Source organism: Nelumbo lutea, chromosome 1, assembly GCF_056320005.1.
Source record: "Nelumbo lutea isolate HS-2025 chromosome 1, American lotus-T2T, whole genome shotgun sequence".
NCBI classification, from domain to species: domain Eukaryota; kingdom Viridiplantae; phylum Streptophyta; class Magnoliopsida; order Proteales; family Nelumbonaceae; genus Nelumbo; species Nelumbo lutea.
In genome coordinates, this window is record NC_142684.1 from 75281360 (window position 1) to 75293527 (window position 12168).

At 36.2% G+C, this 12168-nt stretch overlaps 1 protein-coding gene and 1 non-coding gene across 6 annotated transcripts; both read left to right on the forward strand.

Annotated features, from left to right (window-relative positions):
• The first annotated feature begins 4947 nt into the window (after positions 1-4947).
• TRNAW-CCA (transfer RNA tryptophan (anticodon CCA)) lies at positions 4948-5019 on the forward strand. Its single transcript has one exon. It is a non-coding gene; the product is annotated as a tRNA-Trp (tRNA).
• Positions 5020-5063: 44 nt separating this feature from the next.
• Positions 5064-11086, forward strand: PPR336 (pentatricopeptide repeat 336). 5 transcript variants are annotated; one of them, XM_088964672.1, is made up of 2 exons: positions 5064-6483; positions 10710-11086. In XM_088964672.1, exon 1 carries the CDS (start codon positions 5271-5273, stop codon positions 6459-6461), a length of 1191 nt encoding a protein of 396 aa, XP_088820798.1. In that variant the 5' UTR covers positions 5064-5270; the 3' UTR covers positions 6462-6483; positions 10710-11086. The 5 variants fall into 5 exon arrangements, with proteins under 5 accessions (XP_088820798.1, XP_088820801.1, XP_088820800.1 ...); XM_088964675.1 differs by having other exon boundaries at positions 10778-11086; XM_088964674.1 differs by lacking the exon at positions 10710-11086 and adding an exon at positions 9992-10290.
• The last annotated feature ends 1082 nt before the right edge of the window (positions 11087-12168 follow it).

Below are 12168 nucleotides of genomic sequence, written 5' to 3' on the forward strand. Positions count from 1 at the left end.
GGCCGGGTTTAAATTCAACCCAGGCCCAACCCTAAGAATTGGAACTATGGCCTAAAGCTGACACAATCTCGTGGTCAAGTCCGAAATATCCAACCTGGGTCCTGCCTGAACTGAAATTTTATGCACTGAGGTTAGGCTCAGACTCAGGCCAAGTTCATGTCCATCAATAATCTCACGCTAAAATTTAATATAAATGCATACATATATGTATGACTTAACAAAAAAGTAGTATGCATTACAAATATGTGTTTGCATATGAATACATACATATCAGGCCGGGCTCAGGTCAAGGTGGGCTCTGGCCATGTTCAAGCTACAATAAAAATTAGACTCCGTTCACTTTTTGGTAAATTATTTATTCGGGTAAATATGTATTTATCCAAGTAAGTGTTTCTCAGGAAAGGCTTACCCAGGTAAGTGTATTTACCCATATTCTTTTATTTCCCATGTAAATAAGGCAATGGTCATTTTAGTCATAAAAACCTATTATTACAAGGGGCATTTTTGTTCCATTCAAGTAGTGGCAACTTTCCCCAAGGTGGAAAAGTTATTTACCCACCCACGTGATATCCAGGAAAATAAATTTTTCCTGATCTCCACATAAATCTAAAAAAAAAAAAACATGAGATTCTTGGTCAATAGGAATCAAAATCCTATTGACCAACTTTCCCCCTCTCAAAATCCAAAAAAAAAAACACCCCCCAAATCTCAACTTTTATCATCTCTTAGAAGGCTGCCATATTTGAGAGGTGGTCTAAGGTCATCTTCAACCAAACACCCCATCTCATGTCACAAATTTTGTTATGGTGGTGATTGAAGGCACAATCTTGCTGTTACTCTTCATTCCAACCAAGAGGTTGTTCATGCAAATTTTCATATTATAGTTGATGTAGTGATAAGATAGTCATACATCTAGAATAACATTCCCAAATATTTGATGTCCTCAACCCTCTTAAATGATAGATATCATAATTCCATACCAAATCCTACAGATAAGGATCATATGATGAAATTTTCTAGAACAAATGCTAGTGAAAATAAAAGTCATGGAAACCAAATGCAAAGTCTAAAGAAAATTGACTCAGCACACTATTTTCTTTTAATTGTATATTTTTTCACTAAGTTAATTATGACACCAACATTGTAGCATAATTGTTCTGAACCAATATTCATCATTATAAAATCCATGATGGATTTCTTTTTTTTTTTAATCAAAAAAAAATCATGGTGAATTTCTTTTCCTAAAGGTTATTAATTACCCAATGCTGGTCCAGGCAATGGACCTAACCTCCAGCAGTGTTAGCACAAAGTGGCTACTTCATGGATTCATGCATTTTTTTAATGGTGACATGCTTGATGGTGATATTAGTGAAACGAATATTGTTTTGATACCCAAAGTGCCTCATCCGGTATCTGCAATAGATTTTCGACCAATTAGCCTTTACAATATAATTTATAAATTTTTCTTAAAATTATTGGCTAACAGACTAAGGCCTCTTTTGCGTAAAATTATCTCTCCTTCGCAAGCTGCATTTGTTCCACGCAAGCAAATTGTTGATAATGTATCGGTTGCTTATGAGATTATTCATTAAATTAATTAAGAAGAAAAAGACAAATGTGATGATTTTGTTTTAAAAGTTGACATATCTAAAGCTTATGATAAAGTATAATGGACCTTTCTTATTGACTTGATGAGGGCGCTTGGGTTTCATGAGAAATTCATTAATCTTATCCATCTCTGCATTTCTACTCCTTGCTTTTTAGCTATGGTTAATGGGGAGAGTTCAGCAACTACGTTCCATCCGCAGCACAGGTTACGTCAAGGTGACCCCATATCACCATATTTATTTATCATGTTCATGAATGCTTTGTCTCTCTTGTTGTTTAAACTTGTAGAAAAGAATAAGCTATCAGGAATTAAAATTGCTCGTGGATGTCTAAATTATTTCTCATATGATGTTTGGCAGAATGACTTGATGGTTTTTGGGAAGGAGATTGTGCCAAGTCAAGTATTTATATTAGCAAAAATGTGCATCATTGTATTCACAACATGTTGGTTCGTTTTCTAAAGGTTAAGTGCTTATCCCAACATGGCAAGTATTTGGGGTAGGGTGTCAATGGTATTCGAAAATCTGATTTCAAATTTGATATTTGACATAATTGAATCAAATTCAGATAATTCGAATATCTAATTGGTCGAATTCAAATATCCTATTCATATTGAATAGTTAATCCGATTCGAATTTGGATATGACCTTATTCGATTAGATAAATATCCGAATTCAATCAATTATTAATTCTTATATATAATATAAAATATTTTATATATTTTATATATATAATAATTAAATTATATAAATAACTTATATATTTATATATTCTATATCAATAAAATATTTATTTTATATACTTATTAATTATCTAAAATAATTAATTAATCAAATTCGAACCAAATCGAATGGTCGAATACTTAATTGGATTTGAATTCATATATTAATTTTTAATATCAATCAGATATCGGATTCAAATTTGGATATTACTATTCGAATTCAATCCGTTTACACCCCTATTTGATGGCCCTCTCTTCATAGGTAAAATTAAAATGGAACTCTTTTCTGCTCTATGCCCGTTTGGTTGTATTGTCTGTCACTGAAACCCCAGAGCATCTGTTTTGTGGTTGGGTTCTACTTCAGGTTGGCGACCAAATTAATTTAACTGGTGAACTCCTGTGGTTGCTTAGATTCGTTCATGGGTGGCATATGTTTAGGTGAAAGGTGATGATAATATGCAGAATTTTGTATTGAAGTCCACCATCTTATGGAAAGCATGGGAAGCACGAAAGAAGACTTTTTCATGGAAGTAGGTGTGTTACAAGGGGCCTCTCGTTAATAGTCAGGAAGGTAACTTGCTACGAAGCATTTTGTATAGTGGTGAATGAAACTCACTGGGAGGGACAAGACTTTTCTGATGGTATTTGTGTTGTATCTAAGAAGGGTCAGAAACTCCTACGATTTGATAAATATAGCGTATCCTGTCTTGGTAGATCAAGAGGTTTGGTGCTCTGTTGGGACAAATCCATTCAACTGCATATTATTGGTTCTTCTCCAAACTATATTTGTGCAGAAGTTCTTAATTGCCCATGCTTTGCTGAATGGTATTTGTGTTGTTGTTATGTACATCCCAACTTAGGATCCATCGTTGAGAATTTTTTTGTATCATTTATCCTCCACTTTTGGCTACTAGAATGGGCCCATTTGTGTTTTAGGCAATTTCAACTGTATTATTGATGCTAGTGAAAAGTAGGGTGGTCATTGTCCTTCACTAAAGGCATTATGATTAAGGGGGTGCTTTTTTTTTTGGATTTTGAGAAGGGGGAAGTTGGTCAATGGGATTTTGAGAAGGGGGTGTTTCATGTTCCTTTTTGAGATTTATGTGGGAATTAGGAAAAGTTTATTTTCTTGGGCATCACTTACCCAACTCCTAGGTGGGAAAAGAAAATTACCAACACTTGAATGGGATAAAAATGCCCCTTTTAATAATGGATTTTTATGGCTAAAATGGTCATTATCTTATTTATATGAGAAATAAAAGAACATGGGTATATGCACTTACCCAAGTATGTTTCTCAGGAAAAACTTACCTAGTTAATTGTATTTACCTGGGTAAGTAACTTACCAAAAAGCGAATGGGGCCTAACTGCCAACTATTGGATTTAAGTTATTAGGGTCCACAATGGAGATCTTATCGACATCAACTGGATCATGTTTTAGCTAATGGCCACTAGATTGCTTTATTTCCTGCGGCTATTGTCCATCCTCTTGTTCGGGTAGTCAATCATCATTCTCCCACCATATTACTTCGATTATTTTAAGTAGGTTCACAATTTAGCTAAAAAATGTTTTGAATTGAAGCAATATGGTTTGAAGTCCCAAATTTCCATGATATCTTCACAAACGCATAGTCTTCCATCTCGGGGGTTATACTATTAGTTTGGTCTGAGATCTTCTCCAAATCAAATCAAACCAAACCAAACTAGATTGTAAACATCACTACAGAGTATGGTTTTAAAAAATGACCTAGAAACGGAACTGTTCTGGCCATCGGTTTCCAGGTCGACGATTGACCATCCATTTCGAACAAATGCTTGTTCTGATAATACAAATTTAAAAATTAAAAAAAAAAACAAAAACAAATACTATTGAACAGGTTGATAGGTCGACAATTCAAACACCCAAGTCAACAGATCGTTGACCAATTCAACAATTTTTGACAAGGGACCAGATTTGGGATAAAATGGAATCGATTGCTTAAACAGTTCCCAAATCAAAGTGATCTAACTGTCCAAATCAACAACCATTCAAAAACCATGCTAAAGAATAATATAATATCTTAAAAGTACCCTGAGGTTTTTTATATGAGCTAAGACTATTACTCAACCTTGGAAAACACTTCAGTCATTAAAATGAACAAATAAGGGGATAATGGGCAGAGCAGCCATGTCTAAATTGGTTTGCCAATATGAATTATGGCTTGCGTATTAAATAATTACTCATTAATGAGTAAATTGATTTTTTTATCAGCAATGCTAGTAATTATATCAATAGTTTAGTGAAACACTAACCTAATGACGTAAACACTAAATTAAATTAACAACGCCACTTAATGATGGTTAATTTTCTACATTCTCACGAGGTTTCTAGCGGAGGCCTTGATCAAATCCCACCCCCACCAGAGTTGTTGTTAACTAAAGTTAAAAGTAAATTAATTCAATTTACTATAATGAACAATTAGATTCAATAAATTAGGAGTAAATAATTGTTAATTGTTATAGGTACTATATCATGCCGGAAAAAACTTATAGCAAATAAATCGGCATCATAAAGGCGGTAACCAATTGGCTAGGATTTTATAATGATTTATATCTTATCCAGCTCCTTAGAACCCAACGGATCCGTGGCGCAATGGTAGCGCGTCTGACTCCAGATCAGAAGGTTGCGTGTTCGATTCACGTCGGGTTCAATTCCACAACTTATATATACCTTTTACGCTTTTTATTATTTTTTGAAGGATGGATTTTAGGCGTTCTATTCCGAGAAAGATCTCGCTGTCGACAATCTCACTTGAGTCCCGATTACTTCAGTAAAACCCGGTGCAAAACCCTAACCATTACACTGTCTGCTACTTCCATGGTCGAACTGTGAAGTGTTGTGTATACCGACAATCTCACTTGTGTATACCATCAACGTCTCAGAAAGCCGACTATAAAGCCCATGGCTTCCTTTGCTCGCCTGCGAATCAATTCTCTTCTCCATCGGCGTCATTTCTCATCGATCCTAAGTCCAGACTCCACAACTCCCCTTACTAGCAAGCAAAAATCTCGGGCCGCTATCGCCCTTCTCAAGTCTGAGAAAAACCCAGAACGCATCATCGACATATGCCGCGCTGCTTCACTCACCCCCGAACTCCATCTCGACCGCATCGCATTCTCTATTGCGATCTCCAAACTCACCGAGTCGAACTCCTTCGAGGGCATCCGGTCATTCCTTGAGGAGCTAAAGACCCGCTCGGACCTAAAGAATGAGCGCTTTCTATCCCATGCCATCGTCCTTTATGGTCAAGCTGGAATGCTCGATCACGCCATCCGCACCTTCAAGCAAATGGACGAAATGGGTATTCCTCGATCAACCAAATCTCTCAACGCCCTCCTCTTTGCTTGCATTGTCGCTAAAAAGCACGATGAAGTAAGTCGAATTTTCCTTGAATTCCCCAGAGCCTATGGAATTACTCCTGACATTGATACTTACAATACTGTTATTAAATCATTTTGTGAGTCGGGTTCATCTAGTTCAGTTTATTCTATTTTAGCTGAGATGAGTCGGAAGGGTTGTAAACCCAATGCAACTTCTTTTGGGACGTTGCTTGCGGGATTTTATAAAGAAGAGAAGTACGAAGATGTTGCCGAGGTGTTAGAATTGATGAAAAAGCACGATGTTCATCAGGGTGTCAGTACTTATAACATTAGAATCCAAAGTCTGTGTAAAATGAAGAAATCACCTGAGGCTAAGGCATTATTTGATGGAATGTTAGCAAGGGGTATGAAGCCAAATACGAATACTTATTTCCATCTAATTTATGGGTTCTGTAATGAAGGGGACTTGGAGGAAGCCAAGAGACTTTTTAAGGATATGAGTGGGAAGGGGTGTGTCCCACAGAGTGATTGCTACTTTACTCTGATTTATTACCTTTGCCAAGGAGGGGATTTTGACACTGCACTCCAGCTCTGCAAGGATAGTTTGGCCAAGAATTGGGTTCCTAACTTCACGACCATGAAAACACTTGTGAATGGGCTTGCAAGCAGTTCCAAAGTTGAAGAGGCACGAGAGCTTGTTGGACAGATGAAAGAGAGGTTCGGCAAAACTGCTAATATGTGGGAGGAAATTGAAGAAGGGTTACCACAGTAAAAGTAATGCCGTGAAATAAGAGGTGAATGAATGTCTTAACAGATTTTGCCTGGAAACTGTAGCCTTTGAGAAGATTCTCTTTTAGTTCTCTTATCTTCGTTCTTTGAAACTGTCAAGAGATAAGGGTGATATTTTAAATGGACCATGTTGTTTTTTGTGTTCATGACTCGTCACTTTCTCTATTCCTCCTTTTAATGTAATTAGGATTTATGTTAGTAACAGTTCATCTTAAGATCATAATCTTTTTCTGATTTTCCTCTTTAGTGTAATTCAAAAAGTTATACTTCTGAATTTTTCAAGGTTTTTAGTTTTTAACTCTTCGCAAGGACATGTTAAATATATTAAATTTGAAACTAGCACTTTTATGGTTTTATATGCAGCAGTATTACATTCATTGAATGTTAGAAGTTACAATAACATGAAATCATGCATGATAGTAGGAAATCCCCCCCTGCCAAAAAAAGAAAGAAAGAAAAAGAAAACAGCTAGATTTTGTGGTTGTGTATGGGATGTTCCTTGGAGTAATAGGGCGATGTGGAGCTAGTCTTAGAATAGGAAAGTCAAATCCATGCTTTTTTTTCCTTGGTTCATGTGACTGTCACTATGGAGTACCAATCAGGTTTTCACAGATGCACACGAACCCAGCCCAATATGATGAGCCTATAAAGTTGCACTTGTAAGCTAAGTTTTGTTAAGTTGGGCCTATGACCAATGAACTTAGGCCTATTCATACAAGCCCAATATTTTTACTTTGTCCCTCAAGTGGAGCCAATAGGCTGATTGGGAGATTCTCTCAATCAAATTAGTTGAAGATTTGTACTGATAAAAAAATTAAAGATTTGATAGTGATTGAGAAAATCATTTAGATTTTGGTAGATTTGAATTTCTTTTCTTTGTTAGCAAGTGTTCTTCCATTTAATTGCACTTATTAAGAAGATTAATATCTCCACTCCACTGTTAAGTTTTGCAAACAGTGTTCCTTTTTTTTTTGGAGTTGCCTTCGATTTCCCTCTTCTTAGTAGGATTTGCGCGTGAATCTCCCATTGCTTCTGACGTCTAATTGAAAAGTCTTGTCAATGTTGTAATGACCAGTTTCCGATGGTGAAAGCACTAGAGAATTAATGAGTTGAATTCTTCTTACAATTTTTATGGTTTGATGTCAACACTAAGCTTGAAGGTGCCGGCTCCTTGAGGAACTTAATGGTGCTGATTGTATTAGGTTTTCCAGTTAGATATTTATTTATTGCATCTTGTGTATCTTTGTTACTGATTCCAATTTGACCTTCTTATCTCTTACTCTTACCCTCTATCCATTACACACTGATTCCCCTAGTTCTCTTTAGTTCCCCTTTTATCCTCTATGATGTTCCTCATTTTTCGTTGCTTCTGTTCTAAGCCTATGCAGTTATCTTGAAATGTTAGGGATTGTTTCCTTGTTTCAATTGCTATGACCTTCTTACACCTCTAATCTGCCCTTGTAAATTGCTCACCAAATGTGTAGGCTGTTTTTCTCATTCTCTTAAATCCATACCAGACCCAGTCCCTTTTGTTTATTAATTTTTAAAAAACCCTCCTATGTTCTTTTTGATCCCTATTGGTTATTTAGCTTACATACCTCAAGGGTAGTAAAAAATAAAAAGGAAAAAGAGGGTGAATGTCACATCAAACTCCATGAATTTTTAAATCTGATCATCCATAAAGTTGATCATCTTGCAATAGGAAGTATTGGAAAAAAAAATTGATTATATATTATGATCAAAGAAACTTCCCTAGGAACAACACCCTTTGGTAGAGGGGAGGCACTAGGTTAACTCCTTGGAGTCCTTCTGAGTGGCCTTTGCCTATCTATTATTTATGCATTTCTATGTGTGTATTCAATGCACAGGAAAAGGGGTGATAATGGCCTTGGCCGAGCTTTGGTCCTATGACTTTATATTACATTATATTTAATATTATAATATTTTATACCAAATGACATATTACATATGTATAAAATATATGTTACAATGTATATAATATAAAATAAAACATAATATATACAAACTATCACACACACATACATGCATAGATACATACATATTGGGCTGGGCTAGAGCAGATGCATCTTCTGCAAACAAGGTTATCTGGACTATTTTTTCTTCACTTTGGCAGCCAAGAAAAGAAAGTGATGAGAACTTAGAATCTTTGAATACTGCACCACAGTCCTATCTTGTATTTTAATCCACCATTATGGTGTTTTATAAACCAGCCTAAAAAGGGGCCAAAAGAAAGACTTGCAACAAACATTAAACGCTATTGCTTCTTTTCACCTCTGGCAAGAGTAGTTGGAGAAGAAGAAAAGGGAAGGAGAGATTTCTTCTTTTACATGTTTTTCTTTTCTTTTCTTTTTCTTTCTAGGGGGTGCAAGGCAGGTACCTGATTTGAAAAATTGTACACTGCATCTGGTGCAAGCCCTTGGAGCCAGGACCCTTCAAATTTTAACAAACGCTGAACCCAAGCCTGCCTAAGTTGCATCCTTATTTCTTTCTCTTTTCTTTTGAAAGGTATCTGGAGATTCATCTTATTTGAACTACCAAAAGGGACAAGATTCACGTAATATTTATGAGAGAATGTGCAACGGTGCAACTTTGCATTGGTGAAAACCCAATCCTTTTGTCCCATTTAATTCTCCTTTCCAAAGGAGGACAACTAATGAACTAACTTCTCTTTGCAATCCTTGAGCCAATGAGACGAGTAACCACCTCCAATTGCGGCCACAGGCACATAAGATAAAAAGAAATTGCTTGTGTCTTTCAACAATCTTTTATTAAAAAATAGATAAATATAGGGTTGTGGCTTGTAATTACTTACTAAAAAAAGGATAAGATTGTAACTTGTAAAGAACTGGGATAAAAATACACAATTACGAATGTGGCTCAATTTTCTGTCACTCGCACACACACACACACACACAAAAGTGATTTCTCTGAATTGTTTTGTAAAGAAAAATTACACCAATGACCCAGATGCGTTGGTGAAAACCCTTTTGGTCTCTAAAACCTGGATGAATTTCAATTTTCTGAAAGATATGAAGAATGGGTTTTGAAAATTCAGGAAAATCTACTAGGTTCTGGTTGGACGGCCCGATGCTTGTTATTTATCAATTCAGTACATTTATAGAAAATTCCTGATTAATCATTCATTACCCGAGCCCAGCTGTATCATTTATTTCTTTTTAAGTCTATGAAGGCCATTATAACCATGACTGGAGAGTTGAGAGTTAAAAAGCTGAAAATGAAACAATAGCTTTATTGTTGATTTGGATGATGGCCTTTTCACGCCATTTTGTCAAAGTCAATGAAGTGAGAGATCTTCATGTTTGTGGTACCATTGTGGCATCACTTCTGTCCATTTTCTTGTAGAACTAACATTTGAACTTACGAAGCTAAACTATTTATTCCTGTACATGAGAGGCAACTAAAATGATGTGCTGTGACTGGAATTGCTATGGCACTAAACTGGATTTTATGAGCATTTGTGGGCACTTGCAGTGGATGGTGAGAGGTTAGGTGACTGGGTCTCTGGATTGTCATTGGAGCCATTTCACCTGCATCGTCTTCCTCAAGAGTCTTCCGCTTGAAAAACTTCAATCAAATGTTTCTCACATGATTTATTTATTTTGCAATTTATCTGATGCAAGTCATGACTAGGTTGATTTGATTTGAGCTACTGTTAGAGTTACCTATCAAAAAAAAAAAGAACACTGTTAAGAGTTTTATTGTTCCTTGTCTATACTGTTTGATTTGAAGGAGAACTAATAGTTCTAATGAATAAAAGTTAATTAGTTAAAGACTGAGAATTTTGGTCTTGTGTTTATCCAATTATGAAGAGCTTTCCTTGGTGCTGCTTTCGACAGGCATGAATTCAGGTCCATTTTATTAGGAGTTATGTGTATATATGCATACGGCTGTTTTGGATGATTTAGTATGCACTGGTTCCATGAATGATCAATGATCTATAAGGAGATGAAGGTCAAAATAAAACATGAAAAAGAACTATTGTAGCAAATTTTGTCATCGATATTTCCTCCAGATTATTGTTTGCGACATGGTTTACAGTACTGGAACTGGGCATTTGCAATGAATTTTGGAGTTGACCACTGCGATATTTGTTTATATTGCTTTCTGTAGCTTGGTTTTTACACTTTTTTATATTTCACATAGAACTTAAAAATACAGTTATATTGATGTGTGGATAGAATTGCAGCAGATCTTACGGAGATAATCCACTGGTAGAGAGAAACAAGTATTGATGGGATCTGCTTAAATGTCAAACAGGAAGGAGTTCACCTTTGCAGATTGTCAAATATTTACGAGAACTTTTTTCTAGTCCAGAATAACGTAGTTTGAAGATTTGGAGCCTTAGAATAGTTCATTTTGGTTTGATGACAATCCTTTGCTAGCCTGAACCCTGAACATCTTCTCGAGGCATTGCTGATTGCATTTCAATTCAGGACCGGAGTTTCCATTACCAATCAAGGCTACAAGATGCCTTGAAATGCAACGCCAACAGTTTGAGATGTTGACTCTGGATGATGAATGTATGATTTTCTCATGCAAAATTAACGGGGTTTCTGTTATCTTTAATTTTCTTGTAAGGAAAATTGTCTAAAACTCGCGATGACTTCTCAACATTCCTCTTAAACTCAACTTTTCAAAACGTCCAAAGAACCCTGTGTCAGTATTTTGACGTTAAATAAACCAATGGATGTTGGGAGAATATTATTTTACCCTTTATTTTATATTCACCGCCGCTGCATCTTCTAACATTGCTTGAGACAAAGAAGATAATCACTTCCAGAGAAGAAATGAATGCTGGTATCTGATGGTGGTGACTGTTTTCGTATTGCCAGTGAGACAAAAGCAGATTGTTGATTTGGTGGTTGTGACGGTGGAATATTGTAAGATGGGTGCTTAAGCGCCCTCAAACTCAGAGTGGAACCCCACCCAACAGAGGAGCCGGCAAGAGGAACCGTGAGTTGAAGTCGCTTCTCTCACTTCTTTTCCTTTCTCAAAAAACCCCAAGATTGAACTAAATCCATGCAAGTAAAACAGAGGACCCGACAAGCTAGATTCTCTCACTGCCAATCAGTTTTCCTCTCTATTGACCTTTTCTAGAAGATCTCTCTTGATTTACTTCATGGGTTCTTTTGCAGGTTTTGCTTAATTGGGATTGTAATCGATAAAAATCCCTACCACCTTTGCAACACATTTTCTCATTTACACATTCAACTTTCCTACCATTTTCTTCTCTTCTCTTTATTGCTCTCTTAAAACTCTCCAGAGCGATGGATTCCAGTAACATTAGAAGTATTCAATCATCAAGAAGTGGTGATGAGAGTATGATTCAGTCTGAGTCAATCTCCGTTATCTTGAACTCTTCCAACCATGTTGGTCATCATGTATATCTAATCCGCATCTCACTACTACTCACCATCTCAATCTTCCCTTGTCATCCTTGTCTTTGTTAGATTCTGTATCGAATTATTTGGATGCCTTTTCTCGACCATAGATGACTTCAAATGCAAATTCCCTTACACATCTTGATATGATGTGGCCTAGAAATGTAAGATCTAAAGCCAATTGCATCAAGATTAGCAACATAATGGAGTTCATCATCCTTGAGCCAATCCATCTTCGGCGCTCAAAGGCATAGTCAGGGCTCTTTG

Coding starts and splice junctions, on each gene's coding strand:
- PPR336 (XM_088964672.1), top strand. CDS start 5,271: ATGGCTTCCTTTGCTCGCCTGCGAATCAATTCTCTTCTCCATCGGCGT.